At 41.9% G+C, this 25,356-nt stretch overlaps 2 protein-coding genes across 2 annotated transcripts in view; both read right to left on the bottom strand.

The window, feature by feature from the left end:
• Positions 1 to 13,858: 13,858 nt before the first annotated feature.
• On the bottom strand, positions 13,859 to 15,136 carry GPR150 (G protein-coupled receptor 150). The gene has a single exon (XM_003785986.1). It carries the CDS (start codon positions 15,134 to 15,136, stop codon positions 13,859 to 13,861), a length of 1,278 nt encoding a protein of 425 aa, XP_003786034.1.
• A 5,299-nt stretch (positions 15,137 to 20,435) lies between these two features.
• ARSK (arylsulfatase family member K) overlaps positions 20,436 to 25,356 on the bottom strand; it is a 40,968-nt gene continuing 36,047 nt past the window's right edge. Inside the window, exons 7-8 of the mRNA XM_003785985.3 lie at positions 23,311 to 23,535; positions 20,436 to 20,785 (exon numbers count right to left, since the gene is read on the bottom strand). Coding sequence (XP_003786033.1) covers positions 20,496 to 20,785; positions 23,311 to 23,535 — 515 coding nt within the window. The 3' untranslated portion in view covers positions 20,436 to 20,495. The remainder of the gene's footprint in view (positions 20,786 to 23,310; positions 23,536 to 25,356) is intronic.

Raw genomic sequence — 25,356 nt, 5'->3', positions numbered from 1 at the left:
TTTTTTTTTTTTTTTTTGTCAACCCTGAATAAACCAAGTTTCCTTTAGCAGATAACCTTTCCTTAGATCCACAGTTTAGCCAGCCCTGTGCTGTGCAGCCTGGCTGTACCTTAACGTATATCATCTAGTTTGTGGTTTCCCCGAAGTCCAAACTCAGCACATTCCTTGTGCCTGTTTGCTCAGGGTGTAGACATCTCTGATATCTTCAACCGTAGTAACTATCACTTTTAAACTCACCTAAAACTCTGAGTACTTTATCTTAATTTTCTTAGCCTCCTTTTCCTTTAAATCTATCCAAATTTCTGTAACCCCCTGTCATATTTGTCAGTCTTTAAGGGGATGGTTTTAATGAACTATCCCAGAGGGTGGGATTACAAAGTCCATATGTGATTGCTGGGGCTGTATGTGCATGTGTGTGTTGGAGGTATAGACAATCCCCAAAGAAAGGGTTACTATGAAGATGGCAGATTATCCTAGAAGACAGCCACTTGGAGAGTCGCTTTGCCCACTGAAATATTAAAGTCTCTAAAAAGTACTGCTATAAAGAGAATGGTTACAGGGGTCCTCAAACTGTTTAAACAGGGGGCCAGTTCACTGTCCCTCAGACCATTGGAGGACCAGACTGCAGGCCCCAGGATAAGTCAGCTGCTAAGCAGGACAGGCAGCGGCAGCAAAAACACCCAGCAGGCCGGATAAATGTCCTCAGCAGGCTGCAGTTTGAGGACGCCTCCATTAGAAGATACTATGATGGGGACAGAAGGAAGAGGCTGACTAGAAGCAGCTTTTAAGAGGCTCCTGTCCAGAAGGAGAGATACTGGACAGAGGTGGACTCAGTGAAGCCAAAGGTGGGGAGCTGAGCATAGAAAGAAGACAGACAAATGCACATCATCTCTGCTGAGACAAGCTGTAACTCCAAGAGAGAGAAAGCAAGAAAACAAAGTCCAGGTAAGAAGCCCATTGCCAGGTGGATGGGAGACCCCTCTCCCAAGCCAGAGGTGAGCTCTCTGCAAGCAACCAGGAAACAAAGGAGAGCCACTAAATTCCGCCCATCCTACTCCAGAGAGGTCCCACCTGCGAGCCTAGCCATCATCCTGCCTGGCATAAAAGTGAACAAATATTTTCCCCACAATTCTGAACACATAGTTCACCATTCTTCCCTCACCTGGCCACCTGAAGGTCTACCCCTTGCAGAGCCTGGAGTGTTTGGTGAATTCATGGAGTGTCCCAGGCATTGTGTGTGCTGCTGGACAGCAGCAGGGAAACAGTGACTCGTGAGGAAGTAGGGGGGCATGGGGAGAGAGGGACACCAAGGGATGGTGCAGGGTGGGCGTGGAGGCACTGATGCCCCAGTTCTGACTTTGGTGGGAAAACTTTCCTGAGTTCCCTAGCCACTGGAGGGGACTAGGCGTCAGACCCTCAGGTTTGCCAGGTGAACTGTCTGTGGATTTCTACTTTCTGGGAGCTTAAAAGTCTTTAAACTCTTTCTCATGAGCAGTGACTGTACTGCCTGGGACAATCTGATTAGAACTCTCAACCTGGGCTGTCCACCTAGGGACCCTCCAAGGTTGATTTGTGGTTGTTTTGTAGCAGGGAGAGGCTGATTGTCCTCCTCCAGCTGTTGCTGGTGGGGGACACAGTGCTGCAGTGTTCGTATCTCTCCCCAGAAGAGATTCCAGCCTAATACTGTGACTCATTAGGATTTGGTAGGGGCAGTCTAACATCAAAACAGAGCAAGCTTGTGTTATTTCACCAAGCAAGTCCTAAGCATCTCTGGCTGCGGCTCTGAAAGGGACCATTTAAGGCTGTAGGGGAGAAGCCATAATCACTAGCCCCAGCTCATTGGTAAAGGGCTAGTTAGCTCCAATTCCTGGGGTCCCCAATTCAGTCTCACCCCACCAATTTTTTGGGTTTTTTTGAGACAGAGTCTCACTTTGTCATCCTCAGTAGAGTGCCATGGCATCATAGCTCACAGCAACCTCAAACTCTCAGGGTTAACCAGTCCTCTTGCCTCAATGCCCAGCTATTTTTTCTTTAAGAGATGGGGTCTCATTTTTGCTCAAGTTGGTCTCAAACCCGTGAGTTCAGGGCAATCTACCCACCTTGACCTCCTAAGTGCTAGAATTTCAGGTGTGAGCCACTACACCTGGCCATATACCATCAGTTTTAATTGCCAAATTGTGGAAAATGCTCAAGGGGAGGATCCAGCAGAGGAACTCTGCTTATTCATGTTGCCAGAATTGCCAGAAATAGAATTCATAACATGGATGACAAATAAGTTGAATAGAATGGAGGAAAAGATGGAAATGGAAATCCAAAAAAATAGTTTGAAAGTTGTCTAAGGAAATTAATGAATTCAAAGACAAAGTCAGGCTTGGCACCTGTAACTCAGTGGTTAGGGTGCTGGCCACATAACCCTGGGACTTGTGGGTTCAAACCTGGCCCAGGCTTGCTAAACAGCAATGATAACTACAACAAAGAAATAGCTGGGCATTGTGGTGGATGCCTGTAGTCCCAGCTACTTGGGAGACTGAGGCAGGAGAATTGCTTAAGCCCAAGAGTTTGAGGTTGCTGTGAGCTATGATGCCACAGCATTCTACTGAGGGCAACATAGTGAGACTCTGTCTCAAAAAACCGGAAACAACAAGAACAACAAGAACAACAACAAAAAGACAGAATCATCAAGAATATGGACATAATGAGAACAGATAAAGCAGAGCTTAAGGAAATGAAAAGGGTATTTGAGGTGCTTCGAAATAGAGTAGAGTCCCTCAGGAATGGAGTTAAGTAGGAAGAAGAAAGGGTCTCAGAAATTGAATACAAAGCTTTTGAATGATCCCAAGCATTCAAAGAGGCAGAAAAAAGGAGAACAAGAATAGAACATTCCCTGACAGAGCTGTGGGATCATTCCAAAAGATCAAACATCTGAATCATAGGAATTCCTGTAGGAGAAGAGGATGGTCCTAAAAGCACAGGTGTTCTACTCCAAGATGTTATGGAGGAGAATTTCTCAAGCATTGCAAGAGATACAGAAATTCAGATAGTAGATAGTTTCAGAACCCCAACATGACTCAATCCAAATAAAGCATTTCCTAGACACATGGTAATTAACTTTGCCAAAGATAATATGAAGGCAAAAATATCCCATAAGCAGTTAGGCATAAGAAAAGTATTACTTACAAAGGGAAAAATATTAGAATGACTGCAGATATTTCAGCTGAAACTTTTTGAGGCAGAAGAGGATGGTCATTGACCTTCAGTCTTCGAAAACAAAACAATTCTAGGCCAGGATCCTGTATCCAGCTAAACTGAGTTTCATTTGTGATGGAGAAATCAAATACTTTACTGACCTCCACATGTTGAGGAAGTTTCCCATAACTAGACCAGGTCTTCAGGAAATACTCGGAGCCATTTTCTATCATGATCAGCACAAGGGTTTCACACCAAAGTAAACTCACCCTTAATTTAAACAACAAAACCTAACTTCCACAATGGTGAAAGGGTTAAAAATATGTACTAGACCTTTGAAAAACAAGACAGCCAAAATGTTACCATATCTAGCAATTCTCTCAATTAATGTGAAGGGCTTAAATTCTTCTCTTAAGAGGCACAGGTTGTCTGACTGAATACAAAAACTCAGGCCAGGTCTCTGTTATCTACAAGAGATTCATCTTACCTCAAAGGATAAAACAATACTCCAGGTGAACAAATGGACATCTATAATACAGGCAAATGGAAATCAGAAAAAAGCAAGGGTTGCAATCTTATTTGTAGATACAATTGGATTTAAACCAACAAAATTAAGGAAAGAGAAGGGCGGACACTACATATTTGTCAAGGGAAATACTCAATATGAAGATATTTCAATAATTGACATTAAACACCCTACCTGAATGTGCCTCGATTTATAAAACAAACCCTAATGGATCCGAACAATGTGATATCTTCCTGCATTATAATAGTTGAGGATTTTAACACCCTCTTGGAAGTTCTGGATAGATCCTCCAAGAAGAAACTAAACAAATAAATAATGGACTTACACTTGACCCTAGAACAAATGAACTTAACAGACATTTACAGAACATTTCATCATAGTAAAACTGAATACAAATTCTTCACATCAGCCTACAGATCATCCTACAAAACTGATCATATCTTAGGACACAAGTCTAACCTCAACAAATTTAATCTAATAGAAATTATTCCTTCTGTCTTCTTAGATCATCACAGAATAAAAATTGAACTCAACAACAACAGAAATCTTCATACTGAAAGTTATGGAAACTAAATAATCTTAGGCTAAATGATAGGTGGGTCAAAGATGAGAAGGAAATCACCAGGTTTTCGGAACAGAATGATAATGAAGACACAAACTATCAAAACTTGTGGGATACTGCAAAGGCAGTCCTTAGAGGGAAATTTATAGCATTAGAAGCCTTCATCAAGAAAACAGAAAGAGGGGCGGTGCCTGTGGCTCAAAGAAGTAGGGTGGCAGCCCCATATGCTGGAGGTGGCAGGTTCAAATCCAGTCCTGGCCAAATGCTGAAAAAAAAGCAAAGGAAAACAAAGAGAATAAGTCATCAATCTAATTGGCCATCTTAAGCAACTGGAAAAGGAAGGTCAATCCAACCCCAAACCCAGCAAAAAAAAGAAATAACCAAAATTAGAGTAGGATTAAATGATATTAAAAACAAAAGAATCATTGGGAAGATCAACAAAACAAAAAGTTGGTTCTTCGAAAAGATTTCTAAAGTTGATAAACCTCTTGTTAGACTAACAAGAAACAGAAAAGTAAAATCTCTAATAACTTCAATCAGAAATGATAAAGGGAAAATAACAACAGATACCACAGCAATTCAAAAAATCCTCAGTGATTACTACAAAAAACTCTATTCCCAGAAATATGAAAAATGTGGAGAAAATGGATCGATACCTGGAAGCACACCATCTTCCTAGACTCAACCAAAAGAATTAGAAATTTTGAATAAACCTATATCAAGCCTTGAAATAGCATTAACTATACAAAATCTCCCAAAAAGAAAAAGCCCAGGACCAGATGGTTTCACATCAGAATTCTACCAAACCTTCAAAGAGGAACTAGTACTATATTATATAACCTTTCCAAAACATAGAAAAGGAAGGAATCCTCCTCAACACATTTTATGAAGCAAATATCACCTTGCTCCCCAAGCCAGGAAAGGACCCAACAAAGAAAGAAAATTATAGAGCAATACCATTAATGAATATCGATGCCAAATTATTCAGTAAGATCCTAGCAAACAGAATTCAATGACACATCAGAAAAGTTATATACCATGATCAAGTTGGTTTTATCCCTGGTTACAATCCCTGGTTGGTTCAGCATATGGAACTCTATAAATATAATTCACCACATAAATAAAATGAAAAACAAAGACCATATAATTCTATCAATTGATACAGAAAAGGCTTTTGTTAATATCCAGCATCCTTTAATGATTAGAACACCTAAGGAAATAGACTTAGAGGGAACATTTCTTAAACTGGTAGAGGCCATCTACAGCAAACCCACAGCCAATATTTTATTGAATGGAGTAAAATTGAAAATATTTCCACTCAGATCTGGAACTAGACAAGGATGCCCATTGTTACCACTGCTATTCAACATACTACTGGAAGTCCTAGCCAGGCAAGAAAAGGAGATCAAGGGTATTCAAATACGGATAGAAGAGGTCAAACTCTCACTTTTCATGGACAACATGATCTTATACCTGGAAAACCCCTGGGACTCAATTACAAAGCTCTTAGAAGTGACCAAGGAATATAGCAGTATCTTGGGATATAAAATCAATATCTACAAATCAGTAGCTTTTATATATACCAATAAAAGCCAAGCTGAAAATATAACCAAAGATGCTATTACTTTTGCAGTAGTGCCAAAGAAGATGAAATACCTGGGAATTTATCTAACAAAGGATGTGAAAGATCTCTATAAAGAGAATTATGAAACCTTGAGAAAAGAAATAGCAGAAGATGTTAATAAATGGAAAAACTTACCATGGTCGTGGTTGGGAAGAATCAACATTGTTAAAATGTCCACACTACCCACAACAATCTATAGATCTAATGCAATCCCCACAAAACCACCAATATCATACTTTAAAGAACTTGAAAAAAATTGTACTTTGTTTCATATGGAATCAGAAAAAAAAACCCCAAATAGCCAATATTATACTTAGAAATAAAAACAAATATGGAGGCATCACACTACCAGACTTTAGGTTATACTACAAATCTACAGTGATCAAAATAGCATGGTAATGGCACAAAAATAGAGATGTAGATATATGGCTGTAGAATATAGAATCTAGAGATGAACCTAGCCACATACCATCATTTGATCTTTGATAAGCCTAACAAAAACATTGGGGAAAAGAATCCCTATTAACAAATGGTGCTGGGAGAACTGGCTAGCAACTTGTGGAAGACTGAAACTGGACCCACCTCTCACCACTAACACAGACTGATTCTCACTGGATAAAAGATTTAAACTTAAGACATGAAACTATAAAAATGCTAGAAGAGAGTGCAGGGAAGACACCTGAAGATATTGGCCTGGGTAAATATTTTATGAGGAAGACCCCCTGGCAATTGATGCAACACCAAAAATTAATCTCTGGAATTTGATCAAGCTAAAAAGCTTCTGCAGGCTCGGCACCTGTGGCTCAAGTGGCTAAGGCACGAGCAACATACACCTGAGCTGGCGGGTTCGAATCCAGCCCAGGCCCGCCAAACAACAACGACTGCTGCAACCAACAAAAAAAATTAGCTAGGCTTTGTGGTAGGCACCTGTAGTCCCAGCTACTTGGGAGGCAGAGGCAGGAGAATTGCTTGAGCCCAGAGTTGGAGGTTGCTGTGATCTGTGATGTCACAGCACTCTACCCAGGGCAACAGCTTGAGGCTGTGTCTCAAAAAAAAAAAAAAAAAAGCTTCTACACAGCTAAAGCCACTATAACCAAAGCAAACAGCCTTCAGAATGGAAGAAGATTTCTGCATATTATGATTCTGACAAAGGTCTGATAACTAGAATCTACAGAGAACTCAAATTAATCAATTAGAAAAGAATAAACAACCCTATTTCTTTGTGGGCAAGAGACTTGAATAGAAACTTCTCTGAAGATGATAGGCAAATGGCCAATAAACACATGAAAAATTTCTCATTGTCTTTAATCATCAGGGAAATGCAAATCAAAGCCACTTTGAGATAACACCTAACTCCAATAAGATAGCCCACATCAAAAAGTCCCCAAACTGCATTATGTTGGTGTTGATGTGGAGAGAAGGTAACACTTCTACACCACAGGTGGGACTGCAAACTAATACAGTCTGTTTGGAAAGAAGTATGGAGAATTCTCTAGGATCTAAAAGTTGACCTTCTGGATTCGTGCCCGTAGCACAGTGCTTACAGTGCCAGCCACATACACTAAGGGTGGTGGGTTCAAACCTGGCCCAGGCCTGCTAAGACAGCTGCAACAAAAATTAGCTGGGTGTTGTGGCCGGTTATTGTAGTCCCAGCTACTTGGGAGGCTGAGGAAAGAAACTTGTTTAAGCCCAAAAGTTTAAGGTTGCTGTGAGCTGTACGCTATGGCACTTTACCCACAGTGACAGCTTGAGACTCTGTCTCCAAAAAAACATTTGCACTAGAATGTTTATTGCAGCCCAATTCATAATTGCCAAGTCGTGGAAACAGCCCAAATGCCCATCAACCCATGAATGGATTAAGAAACTGTGGTACATGTATACGATGGAGTACTATACAGCCCTAAAAAGATGGTGATTTTACATCTTTTATGTTTACCTGGATGGAGCTGGAACATATTCTTTTTAGTAAAGTAACTCAAGAATGGATAAAAAGTATCCAATGGACTCAATACTATATGAAACCAATATATAAACATACTATTTTCTAAATGTAAGAGTTACAACTTTGATTTTCTCTAATTTGCCCTCTCTGCCCAATACAGTGCCCAGTGCAGTGCCTTAGGACACATTGCTTGATGGACTAAATAAAAGTACACTTGAAATGTCCTTATTTCTTTGATAAAGAACATAAACCATTATGCAATAGGCTAAAATGGGACTCTTTTTCTTGCCAAGTTTCTACTTCAGTTAGAGATTGCTTGTTGCCACAAACAAAAAATTCAACTAAATGCTATAAGCAATAAGAAAATATATTGATTTTTCCTACTGAATTGTTGGCTCTCCTATGTTCTTGTTGTTAATCCCTAAGGTAGTTAGTTAGCAAATATTTTCTCCATTTCTAGGGGTTTTCTCTCCCCTTTGTTGATCTTTTTCTTTGCTGTGCAGCTTTTTTACATAGTAGCTTGCTGTGATCCCATCTAATGTTGCTTTGGTTGCCTGTGGTTTGGGGGTGTTGAATATATTGGTCTACTTACCAGGAAATCCAGTGGCCAAGCCTCAGCAGTGTGTGGTCTGACTTCTCAGGTAGGTCATTAAGGACCCAAGTTCTGTCTTTTCACTCTCCATGTCTACATTGTTGACTGCATCTTTTGGCTGGCCCCCCTCCTGGTCAGAGGCGGCTGCCAGCAGCCATTAGGGTCACATGCTCCTCACTCACCTGCAGAGTGAGACAGACAGAGAACTTGCTAGCTCCCGTGGTTCTCCCAGAAGAGTTGAGGGCTTCCTTCTTCCTTGTGCTCATTGGCCTTCATTGGGGCCTCAGACCATCCTAAGCAAGACACAGGAGTAAAGGCAATGGAATTGCTTAGACTTGTCCAGTCCCAGTCTTAGCATGGACAGGGGCAACGCTGGGGTTCCCTCAGAGCATCTGTTTGGCTCTTCAAGAAAGGCACGGCCAGCCTGGTAAGGTTCTCAGAGCTGTTAGACAAGGAGAAATGGATGCTGGGAAGGCAGTCCACAAGGCCCAGCTCCCTGTGATCAAGCATCACCATTGCTGCATTGATCTTCCACAGTTATTCTCTTAGAGCTTCTGCTTAAAGTGGATTTTCATCTCTCACAGTCCAGTGTTAGAAAATTCCAACAGGTATCACATACTGAGGGGGCTAAAGAGACAAATCAGCAGCACTCTCCCAGCCTCATCCAATAGAGTATTTCACAAGCATTAATCCCATGAAGGAGACAATACATAACCCCCATTTTATTGATGAGAAAACCAAGACTCAAAAATGTTCAGCAAACTGCCTAAAATCACACAACTACTAAGTATAGAGATCAAAATCAAGTTTAGCTGTTTAGACTCTGAATACTCTTTTGACTATGTTATATTGTCTACCAACTCAGCAAAATATCTTTTTAGTTTAACCAGGCAATTCATTTTTATTATAATATTCTCCCTTTGATTAAGATAGAACATTTTTGGGAATGAAAAAAAGCTCCTCCCATCCAAGTACTAACCAGGCCCAAACCCTACTAAGCTTCCAAGATCAGACGAGACTGGGCGTGTTCAGGGTGGTAAGGCCTTAGATTCAGGCAGTGCCTATGGCTCAGTGGGTAGAGCACTGGCTCCATATACTGAGGGTGGCAGGTTCAAACCCAGCCCAGGCCTGCTAAATAACAATGACAGCTGCAACAAAAATTAACTGGGCATTGTGGCAGGCACCTGTAGTCCCAGCTACTCAGGAGGCTGAGGCAAGAGAATTGCCTAAGCCCAGGAGGTGGAGGTTGCTGTGAGCTGTGATGCCATAGCACTCTACTGAGGGCAATAAAGTAATACTCTGTCTCTATAAAAAAAAAAAAAAAAAGAAAGAAAGAAAGAAAGAAAAAAAGCTCCTCAAATTTTCTAACTTCTTCTATGTTTCCTAGATAGGGGATTAGAAAAAACTTTTTAAGAATCTATATTTTCTTCCACAAATGACCAAGCCTGTTCTATTTTTAGTATATAACTTACAGCCAATCACTAGTTGTGGTTTATCTATGATCTTGGACACTTCCTACATACTTTCTGTATTAAATTATGTCACAGATAATGTTTACTTGTTTTAGCTGTATGCTATTGAGTTCTTATTGTAAAGATACAAAATTCTTTGCATTTAGTCTTTGAAGTTCTATTAAAATCAGGACTGCCACATTGCTGGTCTGACACTCATGTGATCACACCATGAAGATGTGACATGTACACTTTGATCTGTATAAAAGTGCCCTGAAGCCCTGTAGCTCAGGCCCTGTGCAGCAGCTTTGTTGAAGTCTGACTCCACAGGAATGTTCAGTGAGCACGGGTGGTGTTTCCCTATTTTATGGGGGCACATTGATTCTTTCTAAATATCCAGCAGAGAGGGCAATTTCATGGCTAGCCTGTTTATTTACTCTTTCTGTGTGACATGAAGGGCATTTTCTACTCTAGGAAGAGTCTAAATTTGAATTACCTTCAGGGGCTTCCTTGACGAGGACACAGCTGAATCTCTGGGTTGCCTACAGGAATGTGGGTTCCTGGGTCAACAGCATGGGGATGAACATTCTGAGGGGATGCTTCAAACTTTTTAACCTACAAATGCCTCTAGGGATGGGAACCAAGTCACCTAATTCTACTTTCAAGTTTCAGATTTAGTTAAAATGAGAGGAAGTTCTTCACTTACAGAAGAGAAGCATTTCTGTATAAATTGGGCTTAACTAAATCTCCCACAAAAATCTATGAAGAAAATCTCTCTAATTGGATTTTTGAATTCTCTACTTGAGTTGGTATTCTATATTTTCAAGTCAGCTGGAGAATTTTCAAAATTTCTAACTGGCAATCAGCTGAAACCTCCTATTAGATTGTAAAAATTGATCTCTAACACTTTTGCAGTTGTTTAAAGGTTTTGTCTTGTCGTGCCAACAAGCATTTCCCTGTCTTTATTGTAGATCCTCATGCAAGTCATACCCTCACTTCCGTGTCCAAGCCAATCACAGAGGCTCCATTTCCCTTGCAAGCATAGGTCCAGATATGAACACATAATAAAGGTGTGGCTATCAAGCCATACAGGATGGCCTGTTGGGCACTTCTGAGAAATGTTTCTTCATTTTTATAAAGAGTACAAAAAAGAGAAAATTTTCTTCTTCTGGACTTTGTTATGTTTGAATGTGATGCTGGATATTGCAACAGCCATTTTGTGACCTCAAGGGAAATTGGCCTGAGTGTCAGCTCTACTCATGACGGTAGAATGAAAAGATGAAAAGGATCTAAGTCCTTGTATTAGTCAAGGTTATAAGAGGAGATTTACTATGGGAATTGTCTCATATGCTTATGGATACCAAGAAGTCCTGCCATATTCTGGAAACTAGGAATGCTGGCGGTATAATTTATTCAGAGTCTGAAGACCTGAGAAGCTGGTCGGGGGTGGTGCTGCTGCAAGTGGAAGTTCTTCTAGTACGAAGGTCCAAGAACAGAAGCTTCGGTCTCAGGGCAGAGGGTGGGTGTCCCAGCACAAGAAGAGATGGTGCGTTGGCACTTCCCTTGCCCTTTTGTTTTGTTTGGGTGAGCACTCAACAGATTGGATGACACTCCCCAACACTGGTTTTCTTCACTCAATCTACTGATACAAATGTTAATCTCTTCTGGTACACCCAGAAGTGCTTTTACCAACTATCTGGGCATCACTTAACCCAGTAAAGTTGTCACATAAAATTAACCATCATAGCCCTCAATTATGAAGTTAAGCTACTTACCAAACCTGGGAGCAGCCCATCACTGGACTTTATGTGAGACAGTAAGTTTAAGTCAGCTGTAACAGAAAACCTGATTCAGCTGCCTTAAATTCATTATCTCAGTGGAGAACACTCTAATTGCATTTTGAGGACTCTGAGTTTCTGCCTCAAGCATTCCTACTCTTCCAATTTGTTGATCCCTCATGCCATCATTGAAATATCTTTTCCAAAATTCAAATTTGATTAACCCTGATTAAATTCTTCTAAGACTCCTTTTTGCTTTCTTGGCCTGGCACTCAGACCTGTCTTCACTGGGTCCAGATCAAACCTCTCTGACCACATATCCTAATATGTCAGGCCCCACTGTCACCCTTAACACTAGACATTTGCATTACTGTCATTACTTGACCATGCTATGTTCTATCTCCTCTATGTTATACAAATGTTATTCCCATTGCCCAGAACACCCCTTCCGGACCTGATGGGTCACTTTACGACTCAGCCTCTTTGGGTGAGCCTTCCCTAATTCTCTCCCAGTCCCTTCAGGTTGTCGGATGCTCCTTCTCAGTTGCTCCTGGCTCCCTACCTGGAATAGTAAAACATATATGACACTGCAGTGTCATTGTCCGATTAATTGCTTCCTACATTTGACTACCAGTTCTTTGAGAGAAAAGATATCTTGTTCATCTTCAATGCTTAGCATATTACCTGGGGTAAAATAAAGTTAATAAATGTTTATTAATATAGAAAAATAATGCTGTAACACAGACTTGGGTTCATGAGGACTGAACTCTCTGACTGACTTACTCCCAGTGTTTTGCAAACCACAGCATCCTCAGCAGGATGGGGAGAAAAGAAAGGAAGGAAAATTTGTAACTGTAAACATCTGTTGTCAAAATTTTGGAGGGAGGTAAGCCAAGCTTAGATTTCTTTTTGTACACCTTTTACTTATCCTTTCTGCCTGATCATGATGAATAACTCACACGATGGATTATTCAACAAATACATACCAAGTGCCTACTATGTATGAAGCATTGTTAAACATTGGGAATAAATCTGTGCACAAAATAAAGAACCTCCGAGAGCACTGCTCTACAGAACAGTTTGAACCAATTGCTTCCTCTTTCTGCATCTTACTCTCGAATTTGTGCACAAACAAGAAACATAATAGAACGCTTCAGATTCTCTCATCAGAGCCACCTGTAAACACAGGATACATCCTTAACAGGTGTTACCACTTCTTTTCTAGAATCAAGAACAGTTAGGAGAAGGTTACCAGTCAAATCTGCACCTTGACCTTGTTTTCTGTAACCTACGCCAATAGACACTGAATTCATCTTTTTAAAGGAAGTTTTATGTAGGTATGCAACACTCCAAGGTTTCAGCTTCCTTCCTAGATGTAAATTCTCCCAAGGCTCCCTCTGGGGCAGCGAACCCTGCCCACCTGCATCCCCTTGGTGCTTCCCTTTGGTTTGCTGGGCGCTTGGCACTCCGAGGTCTCGTCTGGGCACGACGTGGCAGTGTTAGTCGCTGGTTGGCACCGAACCAGCTGATTCCCTGTTTCTGTCCTACAATCCCAGCTTATACTGAAATAGAAGCTAGGCTGAAAATAAAGGCCACACTGACTTTCTCCTGGAAAAACACATTATCATATTTTTTAAAAAAGGTACTAATTGTTCTGTGGGAAATGTTTTTATTTAACAAACACTCTGTGGCTCTAAGGCGACAGCACGATTACATTTTGACAGTATTACTGGTACACCTCTCAGTCTTCCCAGGCAAAAATGATGTGGGGAGTTCCTCCTGGGAAAAAAGGCAAACTTGCTGGTCCCAAAGGTACACTTGATTTAAGAACGATTCAAAATAAATAAAAACTGAAAACACGGGAAATAATGAAAGTTTGGCAATTTAGCTAAAATGCACGGCCTTACCCAGAACACTATAATAGCATTAAAAAAATTGCAAAGATAATTCTAACTTTGACCGTTTCTCAACCTCCCAAGGGCTCGCTCTCTGGTCTCCAAGTGGGGGAATGTGAGAGGCCCTGGAGGGAAGAAAACGCGTCAGAAAAGTTTGGGAGAATGTAACCACGAGCAGGAGACGTAGTGGAGGAGGACAGCTGCAGTGGCTCTCTCAGAGGTCATCTGGGAAGACCCTGGCCGGCCACCTGTTCCCTGGGAGCCGACTCCACGGCGACGTCCCGTCACTGAGCACCCGGCACCTAGAAGGCGCTTTCGCAGGAACAAGGCAGAGGTCTGGGGCGCGGCGGGGGAGGGCGCAAGCAGCCCTGGTCCAGCTGCTCCCGCCGAGCGTGGTGATAATGCGGGTGCGGCCAGCGGTGGCGGTGCAGCGCCTGGGGACCCCCGGGCCCCTCGTTGTCCTCAGCGACTGAGTCTTGCGAGCAGCAGACAGCGCCCAGGCGCCTGCGCAGCCGCCGCCAGAGCCGGCCGTCACCGGCCTGGAAAAACAAGTAGACGAAAGGGTCGAGAGCACTGTTGGCCACCCCCACGACGCGCAAGGTCGCCGACAAGCTCTCGGCCTCCTGGTCACCCGGGGGTTTGGGTGACCACGCGGCCGCGAGGCGGGCGGCAAAGTAGGGCAGCTCGCTGCCCACGAAGAGCAGCGCCAGCGCCAGGCTCATCTTCAGGCTCTGCACCTTGGCGCGGGGCAGCGCGTCGGGCGCGGGGGCTCGGCGGGGACTCGCCGGCCGGGACGCCGCAGCCGCGGGGTCCTGGGCCCGGCGTCGCCACCAGACGCAGAGCAGGCGGCCGCAAGCGACGGCCATGACCGTGACAGGCGCGGCGAAGCCCGCGACAACCTCGTAGAGCGCGTAGACCTGCAGGTGCCAGTGTGGTAGGGCCGCGAAGATGCTACAGCAGCGACGCTCCCCGGGCCAGGCACGGGGGGCTGGCGAGGAAGTGCCCCCGCGTGCCACAAAGGCCGCGGGCAGCGCCAGCAGCAGCGCCAGCAGCCAGCCCAGGGCGGCCAGGGCGCGCGCGGGCAGCGGCCGGCCCTGCGGACGGCGCACGGCTCGCTGGCGCTCGAGGGCGATGAGCAGCACCAGGTGGGCGGAGGCGCCGCGGCCGGAGGCCTGCAGCAGCTGCAGGACGCCGCACGTCAGGTCGCCCGCGGCCGCGCGGGGCTCGCCCAGCAGCTCCCAGGCCATCTGCGACAGCGCGGTGCCCCCGCACGCGTACAGGTCAGCCAGGGCCAGCTGCACCAGGAGGAAGTCCATCTTCCGACGCTTGGGACCTGCCCAGGGCCCGCCGCCGCCACACAGGCGGCACAGCACCGCAGAATTGCCGGCCACCGCCACCACCAGGATGACCCCCAGGAAGGCCAGGCGGACGCGGCGGCTGGGTGGCCCGGACGGCGGCAGCTGCAGCCCCGGGGCAGGGGCTCCCTGACCCAAAGTCAGGTTGAGCCCCCAGCCCAGCAAGATGGGCGCGGTGAGGTTGGGCGCAGGCGGCAGAGTTGAGCGGCTGGAGGGGGCCTCCATCCTTGCCCGGAGGAAGAGAAGGCTCCGGAGGGCGGGCGGGACGGCGCGGGTCTCTGAGCTCCAAAGTTAGTTGAAGGCACGCGCGCAGAGACGGGGTGAGTTCGGGTGGATTTGCGCTTACTTGTTCTTATAGGTTGTCCACAGCGTGTGTCATTTAGATGTGGGCTGTACATTCGAGGAACACACATGATCCCTATTCGCCGCCTTCTCCGCACCTCCCTCGGGTTCCCGGTGGGGCCTCTTCCCTCCTCTGCGCTGTGGCCCCCGTGCGCCCCCGCGGAGGCCGCGGACCTCTAGGTCCCGGGAACCTCACCGTTCGCAGAGGGTCGCTTTGCTTGGCCACTGCAAAGGTTAACGTTACTTGGGACCAACACAAGAGAGCAGCAGCTAGTGACTGAGAATGTTCACCTCCTACCCCCACCCCCAGGGTTTCCTGATTGCCAGTAAGGGAGGAAAAAGAAAAGATTTTTGTTTGATTTTTAAAAGAATGTGTTTTGAAATGCCTGTGATTTTCCATTAGCATGAGAAGAAAAACAGGAACGCAAGAAACCTAACAACGTTTGAGCAAATAGAAAACCTGCTCTGAATCTTCGATTAAGATGTGTAGTCCTGTGCCCAAGGCTGAGAGTATTTTGTTTTAATCCGAGAGCACCGAAGTCGGTGATGGTGCTTTGCGGAGTGGCAGTGGTTTGCAGAATGTCCCAAACACTCCTCTTTACTAGAATCAGTGGATCACAGCTGCTCTCCCGGTGGTGTAGGATTCATTTTGTCAGGAAGAAGGCATTAGTAGGTTTTATGCAAATGGATAATGCACTAACTGCTTTCCCTCAATATTTTCGGCTGGGGAAGGATGTGTCATCAGCTCCCCCATTCTCTCCATTCTGCTTTCCAGCAGGTGGGAGGTTGCTAGGAGGGACTACGCCTCCAATAAGCCTGGAGAAGAGGTGACTCAGAAAATGATAAGGCGGCCAATTTTTTAAAAAGACGTCCAAGTCACAGGAAATGGTTTTGATTAAATGCTGCGTCTTTCATTTTGGCCCTGCCTCCTCACAAACAAATTTTAGTTTTTCTGTTGGAAGCGAGGATTTGTCCTCCACATTAATCATGGTGAAAAGAGAGAAGTTCCTACACTCCTGGCCTGGGGGCCAGGGAGGTGTGGGCGATTGCTGGAATTCATGTTCCCGGGCTGGGGAAGCATTTGGAACTTTGAGATGTACAGGATAGGAGGGCTTGGTGGGTACAGATTATAATCCCACCTGTCGCTGTAAGAATCTCATTTCCCAAGCTGTTGTCCTTGGCCAGAGACCTTTAGTATTTTCACCCTGGTGTGCCTAGTGCCTTGAACTGAGTCTGACACACGGTGGGCTATCGGTGAATACGGCTGAGTTAATAAGTTCATTGTTACGTGGTGCATATAGGTAACTTTAAACGTCAGTCCCTGCCTTGACTGTGATCCATAACCGAAGAAAATGCCTTTGGTAGGTATGCCAGTGTCTCCCCAGTGGTCTGAGGAAGCTCTGGGAGAAATGCAGGAATAGCCATTCTTGGTGGGGCATTTAAAAACGTGGGATAGTCTTGGGAAGTCTAAAATCAGGCCTGGTTTGATTTGCACTCTCTCCTCAGAGGGTTTTGTCCAAGGCCTTTTTATACGTCACACACATCATCCCAGTTTATAATCCACTTCTTCCAGGGAGCTTCCTCTGAACAATGCCCATCATTCAATGATTCCCTCAGCCAATACCAGTTCAATATTTTTCAAGATAATTCTATAATTTGCCTCAAATTTGTTGAAATGCCCTTGTCTTTTATAAAACAAGACTCAACCACTGAAATTACACTTCACAGAACTTGAGTAAGACCTGAAAAAACACCAATCTTAAAACTAGTTCTTATCAAAATAATACATGCACATAGTTCTGAAAGTAAATATTAAATTGAACTACAGAACTGGTAACAAAGGGTTCCCTGTCCCACACATCTCCACTCTCTCCTCTTCTAGAGGGAACCAGTGTAAATTGTATTTACTATAGTTTCTGGCATTTACTCAATTCCATACTTCTAAATAGTGGGTGATGCTATTTGATTCAACAGTTTTAGACATTGACTTATTAAAGATTTAGCACTCACACCTCTGTCCCACTGTTTTTCTGTTTCCATACTGTAATTTTGGATTAGATCTATATTGGTGTTTACATTATTATAAGATGAAAATATTTTCAGCTGAGTAACATAGTTTAATGTGAATCTTGCTATTTTTTTTTCTTGAAGATAACAATCACCTTTTCTTTTCATAGCTCATTCTTTCTATACCTCCAAGTAGTCCTCTATACAATTTCCACAAGGTCAGTTTCATAATATAGTAATTCCAATTTTTTCTTCATGCAAACTTCTTTATCAGAGACTTTTATTTGGGTTTATTTCTCTCTAGGCCTGCTGCATAAATTCTGTCTGGGGAAGTCAATTTGTTGTCATCTTTGAAACTCTCTGCCTTTCTCTTGGGTTGTAGTTCCTTTTTCTTGAATCTCTGATATGTTTTCTTAATTTCTTCCTTTTTGATAGAACACATCATCCAGTATATCATAAGGTTAAAAGGTCGTGCCAAGGCAGAGGGTGAAGCAGTGACAGACACTGCTCCTTATGAGTCATGCACACTGAGTCGGGACAGGTTGCCCTCCAGGCCAGCGGTCATCCTGGCTCCTCACTGCGTGGCCCTAGAGATCCCTTTATCTCATGCTGCCTCTCTCACTTCTCAGGTTTCATTTTTTTCTTTCTTTCTTGGTTTATTTCCTTGCTTGGGTCGAAATCATTTTTCAGTGACTTCTCGAGAAGGAGTAACTTTTTGGGATCTTGTATGTTGAAAATTTCTTTATTCTGCCTTCATGCTTAACTGATGATTTGGCTGGGTTTAGAATTCTATTTTGGGAAATAATTTTCATTTATTGAAAAAAACTTGAAAGACAGTTTGAAAAAGTAAGATAAAATTATTCACAGACACATGTTTTTACTTAGAAAATATATCAACTACAAAGCTATTAGAAACAATAAAGTGGTTTTGTACAAAATATATAGAAATAGAGTTTACATAATATAAACAACTACCCATTAGTAGATATAAAGGATGAAAGAACCCTTTAATCACAATAACACAAGATAAACACTTGGGAATGAAGTCACCTTTGGCTACATATTAGGATCATGGCTGGAGGGATTAATAAAAGATCACAACAGTGCCCATGCTCCCTCCTGGAAGTTCTAATTCAACAGGTAAGGCATCAGGCTTAGGTGGTATTTTTTAACGTCCCCATTTTTCAGAAATCTCTAGAGAGAAACTGATCTATATGAGGAAAAATTGAAATATTTTTGAGGCATATGAAAAGAATACTTGAATAAGGGGAAAAACAGACTATTTTTTAGAATGACTATCATAAAAAAATAAATTCTTTATAAATTAGGCTATAAACTTACTTATTTCATAGAAAAGACTAATAAGATTTTTCATTTTTATAACTAGACAAACTTACTCTAAATTTGAATGGAAAAACTAAGTGAGCAAGAGTAGCTAGAACCATTCTGAAAAAGAAAACTGTTGCAAAGGCACCAGTCCTACCAGATACTATCACATACATGGAGTGATCCAGCACAAAATAAAACATTCAGAAAGGCATGCTTGTAAATTGGACTTTTCCCTCATTCTCATCAATGGGGGAAAAGATAATTTATTCAATCTAAGGTGTTATATAGTGAAGTGATATTTTTAACCAATGAGACAACATACAGTTTACTCAATAAAAGGTCAATTGGGTAGCCATTGAAAAAAACCCTAAAGTTAGATCTTTAATATGTAAAACATTCCAGATGAGTCAGACATTTAAAGGTGAAAAATCAAAATCTTAAAAGAGATAAATGGGAAAGATATGGCACAAAATTCAAAGATTCATACTTTTTAATACAAAATTTTATGTTATTTTTGATAACTTATGATACAAATCATAATTGTATATACTTAAGGGGTACAAAGATTCACAAATTTGATTACATGAAAATATGAATTTCTATATGTAAAAAACACCAGAACATGTCAAAAGACAAATGACAGTGGCAAACTGGAAAGAGAATATTTATTATAAAGAGCTAATATAGCATGCCTACAATAACAAAATCAAAAAGACTAAAAGCCAACAGAAAAACAGTCAAAGAATAGAAAATAGGGAAAGGTCATGTCTAAGCAAATTCCAATGGCTGTTAAATATATGAAAATATGATCTACCATATCTATAATAAGAAAAATATATATTTTTTAAGAGAGTTTCACTGTACTGCCCACTATATCGTAGAGTGCCGTGGCGTCACAGCTCATAGCAACTTCCAACTCTTGAGCTTAAGTGATTCTCTTGCCTCAGGTGGGATTAAAGGCACCCGCCACAGGGCCCTGCTATATTTTGTTGCAGTTTGGCTGGTGCCGGGTTCGAACCTGCCACTCTCGGTATATGGGGCTGCTGCCCTACCCATTGAGCCACAGGTGCCGCCCAAGAAAATATCTTGTTTTCTATCAGTTTGGCAAAAGAGTTGAGAACAGGCATTGCTGGTAAGAACATCAGCGTAACTTCATCACAGGTAATTTGGTAGCACGCAGTGCAGTTTTGCTAGATATACTCTTGATGCAGAGTCCACTTCTGGGTGTCTACTGTTAAGTGGGAAATAAAGGAGCAAGATGCAGAACACTGTGTGTTGGAAAATGTATGTATATTTGTGTGTAAATGCAAGTTCAGTCTTTAAAAGAATGTGTGAGAAGGTGCTTGCAGTAGTTGGCTCTTGCAAAGGGAACTAGGTGGCAGGGGACTGGGAGAGGAGCCAGACTTCATGTTCACTGTTACCCCTTTCTTATGTACCTTTAGACGCTTTTATCCTGTGCTTTAGGATAAAGTATTACCTGTGTATTACCTGTTTAAAAAAGGTAATAAAATCAGTTGTGTTCAGGGTTTATGTCCCATAAAATATGCCAAATGGTCCCATCAAATACAAATAACTCATCAAATACCATCAAATACTTACACATAATAATAAACTAAAATATTTTATATTCTATATTATTTAGAGGAACATAACTTTTATTTTACAGTATTTGCTTCCATCCTCTTGATACTTGCATTGCATAGTTAGAAGTTGGTACCCAAAATGTCTTGATGATAACCATTTTTGAAAAGATGTAATTTTATAATCATTGGCATTTTATTTCAAAATACATCAAAAATAGCTAAAATCAGTAATTTTATTAAATCTTCCCTTTAAAGTATGTGATTAACTTTTATCTTTTAATGTATTTGTATGTAGTTCTAGAACATTTATTTCTTATTGTTGTTCAAACTGTTTTCGCATTAGTGTGGGTTTTAAGCCACTGATTGATTGCACTTTCGTACTTATTCGGTTCTTTCAGCCAGTCCTGATGCCACCGAAGGTTTGCTATAACATTTGAATAATTTTGTCCTACAGTTTGTTTCCACTTGATAAACTGTTCTTTATTGTATTTGTGTACAGAAGCAGAAACTTCAGGGTAATTTACAATGGAACGAAGCTTCTGATCCAAAGACAAAGTTATTTCTGGAAATTTTACTGCAATATTTGTTAGTTCATCTGGATCCGAGGAAAGATCTGAAAGAAAAATATGAAATATCTGTCAAAGTAGTTACTTTGCTAAAACTTTTATTTAGGAATGTCATTATGATGCGTACTGTATCAGAATTTTTAACTTTCAGTTGCTGTTAGTGTAGTAAAAAGAGTGGCAGTGTAAATGGTAGAATAATAAACCCAGGTTAAAATATCCTGTCCTGTGTGCCCAGACTATTGTCCTTACCAGCATTCTGCCATTCCACTTTTTTTTTCTTATTCATTCTTGGATGATAGAAACTAAAATTTGTCATTAATAAGCTGGTTTAGAATTCTTCCTGGTTTTGATGCCTTGCCTACTTTGACATGCAAAGAAAAAAAGTAGCAATGCTTATACTGTCCCAGTTCAACAGCACCAACCTTTCCAGTTTGTAAGGATTCTAACAAGTTCACATACTCCTAGTTTTCTTTATATGTTAGCATCTTGTGCTTGCATTTTTGAAAGACACATTCATCAATACTGTCTATTTGAACAAAAAGCCATGGAAATAACAATCTTTACATCACTGTCACCAAGAAAATAATGGAAAACATTTCAAATCTGTAAACATCCTTTTTACATAGGGATTGAAAAGACAAGGAAGTAATGAGGCTGCCAATCTAATTAGAAAAGCAGCAAGTCACAGACCTTATGAGGATCAACTTGAGAAAGTAAGTGAACCCTGTCTGCTGAAGGAAGAACCTGCCCACTGGAGTCCAGCAGCCACGAGACCCTAAAGATACACATGACTGTGGTAGGTGGCTTCAGATGTTGCCTCTTTAGGAAAGGGAAGTTGATAAATAATTCGTAGCAAATACAGAAAATGCTGATTCCCCACTCTGATCTTTTGATAGTCTTAACTGCTTTGTGCAGAACATAAAAAAACCCAAAATTCCAAAAAATTTACGGATCTAATTAATTTTATTTAGCGATTTCATGAACTGGGCATCATCCTGTCTAAAGGTTTAGAAAAGTCACACTGATGAGCTGAGCAGAGAAGGTGAAGCTTTATAGGCAGAAAACGCTAAAGAAAGCAGAGATAAGGAATGAAAAGCAGGTTGACCACTACAAAGTTACTCTTTTTTTTTTTTTTTTTCTGGCGGGGACTGGGTTTGAACCCACCACCTCTGGCATATGGGGCCAGTGCCCTACCCTGTTAAGCCATAGGCACCACCCTACAAAGTTACTCTTTTTTGCAGGGTCAAAACAGCAAGGAATTCCTCATGTCAGCTTATGTAAATTGAGCCTTTTCTGACTGGTTACTGTGAATCTCCTTGGTGGTTTTTTTGGCAATTGGCTTGTTGTAAAGATCAGTTTACTTATGTGGTACCTGAGCACAAATGACTTCACTCTGATTGGGGCTGATCTGTTGGACCTAGTACAGCTCAGTTCAAAATAATGGCCTCCCATAAATTTCATTTGACAATGGCCAGTGAATGAGCAATGCTCACTAGTGTCGATGCCCATTACTCATCAAGTGAAAAGTTTTTTTTTTTTTTTTGAGACAGAGCCTCAAGCTGTCCCCCTGAGTAGAGCGCCGTGGCATCGCAGCTCACAGCAATGTCCAACACCTGGGCTCAAGCGGGTCTCCTGCCTCCGCCTCCCAAGTAGCTGGGACTATAGGCACCCACCACAACGCCTGCCTATTTTTTGGTTGCAGCCATCATTGTTGCTTGGCGGGCCTGGGCTGGATTTGAACCCGCCACCTTAGGTGTATGTGGCTGGTGCCTTAGCCACTTGCGAGCCACAGGCGCTGAGCCATCAAGTGAAAACTTAAGTACTTCCTTTTGAAATCCTGCTCTTAAATTTAGCCAGTTTGGCCCTTAAAGAGTTATTGTGAGTTAGTAATTCTGACATTTGTAACTGGGAAGGAAACTTGGGGAGAAATGAATATTAATGACATCATTAATATTCAGTTAGCACATATTTTATGTACAAAATGGGGCAAAGGATAAGTAAACCTAAATCCAATGGAGATGTTTAAAAATTAATTCACAGAGTAGTGAAGTAGGCAGGCATCTCTATAGGGTAGAAGAAGCATCCATTTCAGAGAGAGACCTGGGTTGAAAGCACAGTTCTGCCACTTTTAAACTTGAGGTCTTGAACAGGTATACAAATTTCCTTGACCCCTAGTCTCCTTTGTAAAATGAAGAAAGCTGTGGTACTATCCTGTAGGGTTGTGGTGAGCATTGAACAGTATGTGTCGCATGTCAAACTCTGTAAGAGGCAGGTGAAATCTAGGTACAAAGAGAAGGTGTTGACTGCTGATTGGAAAGGTAACCATGAATATTAACATATGACAGTGGCTTCTATCTTGAGACCCAGATCAAAAGCCTTACGTCACTTTCTCTGAATTGAGAAGCTTATTTGCAGAGAAGCTGCTCCTCACATGGGCAGCCCTTTCCAGACTGTTACAGCATGAGCAGCAGTATGTGTTCACTTATTTTACAACGATGACTGGATTTCTTGAGCAGTGTAAGTCAGCTCCTTCCATGTAACATTACATCTAAAAATATATCAACAAATTTACCAAAGAGTTGAGGCAGCACTGAAGTGCCATCAGAGTAGGCTATGTACTTCCACTGGTGAGAGCGGAGCATGTAGACGGAAGCATTCACGTTACACCCATGGAACTCACTCAGAATCCAGGGCGGATGCACATTTTTGAATTTGTGTTCATTCTTAAATGTTTCTGATGCTAATGGCAACAAAGAGTATCCACTCAGGTTTTGAGGCAGAGGAATTCCAGCAATATCTACATAGCAAAAATAAAATATTCAAAAATAACTCATTCTTTTATAAGATAAAAATCTATAAATGATATAATTTACATTTTTTCATACCATTAAGAGCCACAGAATAGAGACTGTATATGGATTTAAGTAACAGACTGCCTAGAGTCAAATGTTTACCAGTCACATGACCTTGCCCAGCTTATTCACTTCTCTGAACCTCAGTTTTCTTACCTGTAAAAAAGGGATAATAATAGTACCTGTATCTCATAGGTTCATTTTAGGCTTAAATAAGATAATTTAAGTAAAATTCTGAGACATAGGAGCTCTCAATAAATATTATTTAATACCACCAGTCCTTTTTTTTTTTTTTTTTGAGATAGTCTCACTTTGCCACCCTGGGTAGAGTGCTGAGGCATCATATCTCACAGCAACCTCAAACTCTTAGGCTCAAGCCATCCTCTTGCCTCAGCCTCCTGAGTAGCTGAGACTTACAGGCATCTGCCCCAGCACCCGGTTATTTTTGAGAGACAGGTCTCACTCTTGCTCAGGCTTGTCTTGAACTCCTGAGCTCAATTTATCCACCCAGAGTACTAGGATTACAGGTGTGAGTCACTACACCTGGCCTTAGTCCTTTTTTCCTAATGAGTAAATAGTCACAGTTGTTTCTTAAAATTTTTCCTAGGGGATATTAAGACCTATACAAGAGAGGGATTTAGTTGTCACACACCTTTGCAAAACAATGGTTAAACAAAATTAAATAGTGTATTTACTGCATATGCAAATGTATTGCTGATATGCACTGTGTACCTTCAAGACAGGTTTTGTGTCCCAAAGTTGGTTGATGACACAACCTTTTTTTTTTTTTTTTTATTATTTTCAAGTAGCATCTTGAGGGACTAGTATTTTGTAAAACATACTAAATCCTGGATTATACTGATATAGGGAAATGTTTATTTTCAATATATCAAATCTACATGAACAATAACATGAGAAATATCCAACTTAAAAACAGATTGCTGGTTTTTTTTTTTTTTGAGACAGAGTCTCAAGCTGTTGCCCTGGGTCGAGTGCTGTGGTGTCACAGGTCACAGCAACCTCCAACTCTTGGGCTTAAGTGATTCTCTTGCCTCAGCCTCCCAAGTAGCTGGGACTACAGGTGCCTGCTACAACACCTGGTTATTTTTTGGTTGTAGTTGTCATTGTTGTTTGGCAGGCCTGGTGTGTATTTGAACCCACCAGATCCGGTGTATGTGGCTGGCACCCTAGCTGCTGAGCTACAGGCACTAAGCCAGGTTGTAGTTTTAAAAACAGCTTTTTAGGTGTTTGGAATTCAAACTGCCTCTCTCCTATACAAAAATTACAATTCACTATGGCTAAGTAGTTAAGGGAGATCCAGAATGAGTCTGCAGTTGCCTCCCCCATCCTTTTTCTGGTTTCAGTGTTCCATGCTTTTTTGTGTATTTATACTTTTTCGATGAAAAATGGAATTAGATCAGTTAGAAATTAAGCAAAACTGAATAAAAGAATTAATTTAATGACTCTATCTGACGAAAAACGGATTAAAGAAGAATAAGGAAGTAGACAAGGACCTCCATACATCTTCTGAAGATGATGTTTCATGTATCTTAAACATTTGCATCTTCTATTTTCCTTGAAAGAGGCAAATACAACCACTAATTTTCTGCCAACTGATCATAATTCGGAATTTTTTCGATGTTAAGCAACTTGCCCAAAGCCACACAGCTGGTAACTACTGAGGGCAGGCTGACCTCAGGCAATCTGACCTGAGCCTCAGTACACTGTAAATCTGGCTTTACTGTAGTTCTTCACTTTCACAGCTC

The sequence above is a fragment of the Otolemur garnettii genome, unplaced genomic scaffold (assembly GCF_000181295.1).
Source record: "Otolemur garnettii isolate 467f Iridium unplaced genomic scaffold, OtoGar3 scaffold00017, whole genome shotgun sequence".
NCBI lineage: Eukaryota > Metazoa > Chordata > Mammalia > Primates > Galagidae > Otolemur > Otolemur garnettii.
The sequence above is the reverse complement of the archived record's forward strand: the minus strand, read 5'-3'. Positions and strand labels throughout refer to the sequence as shown.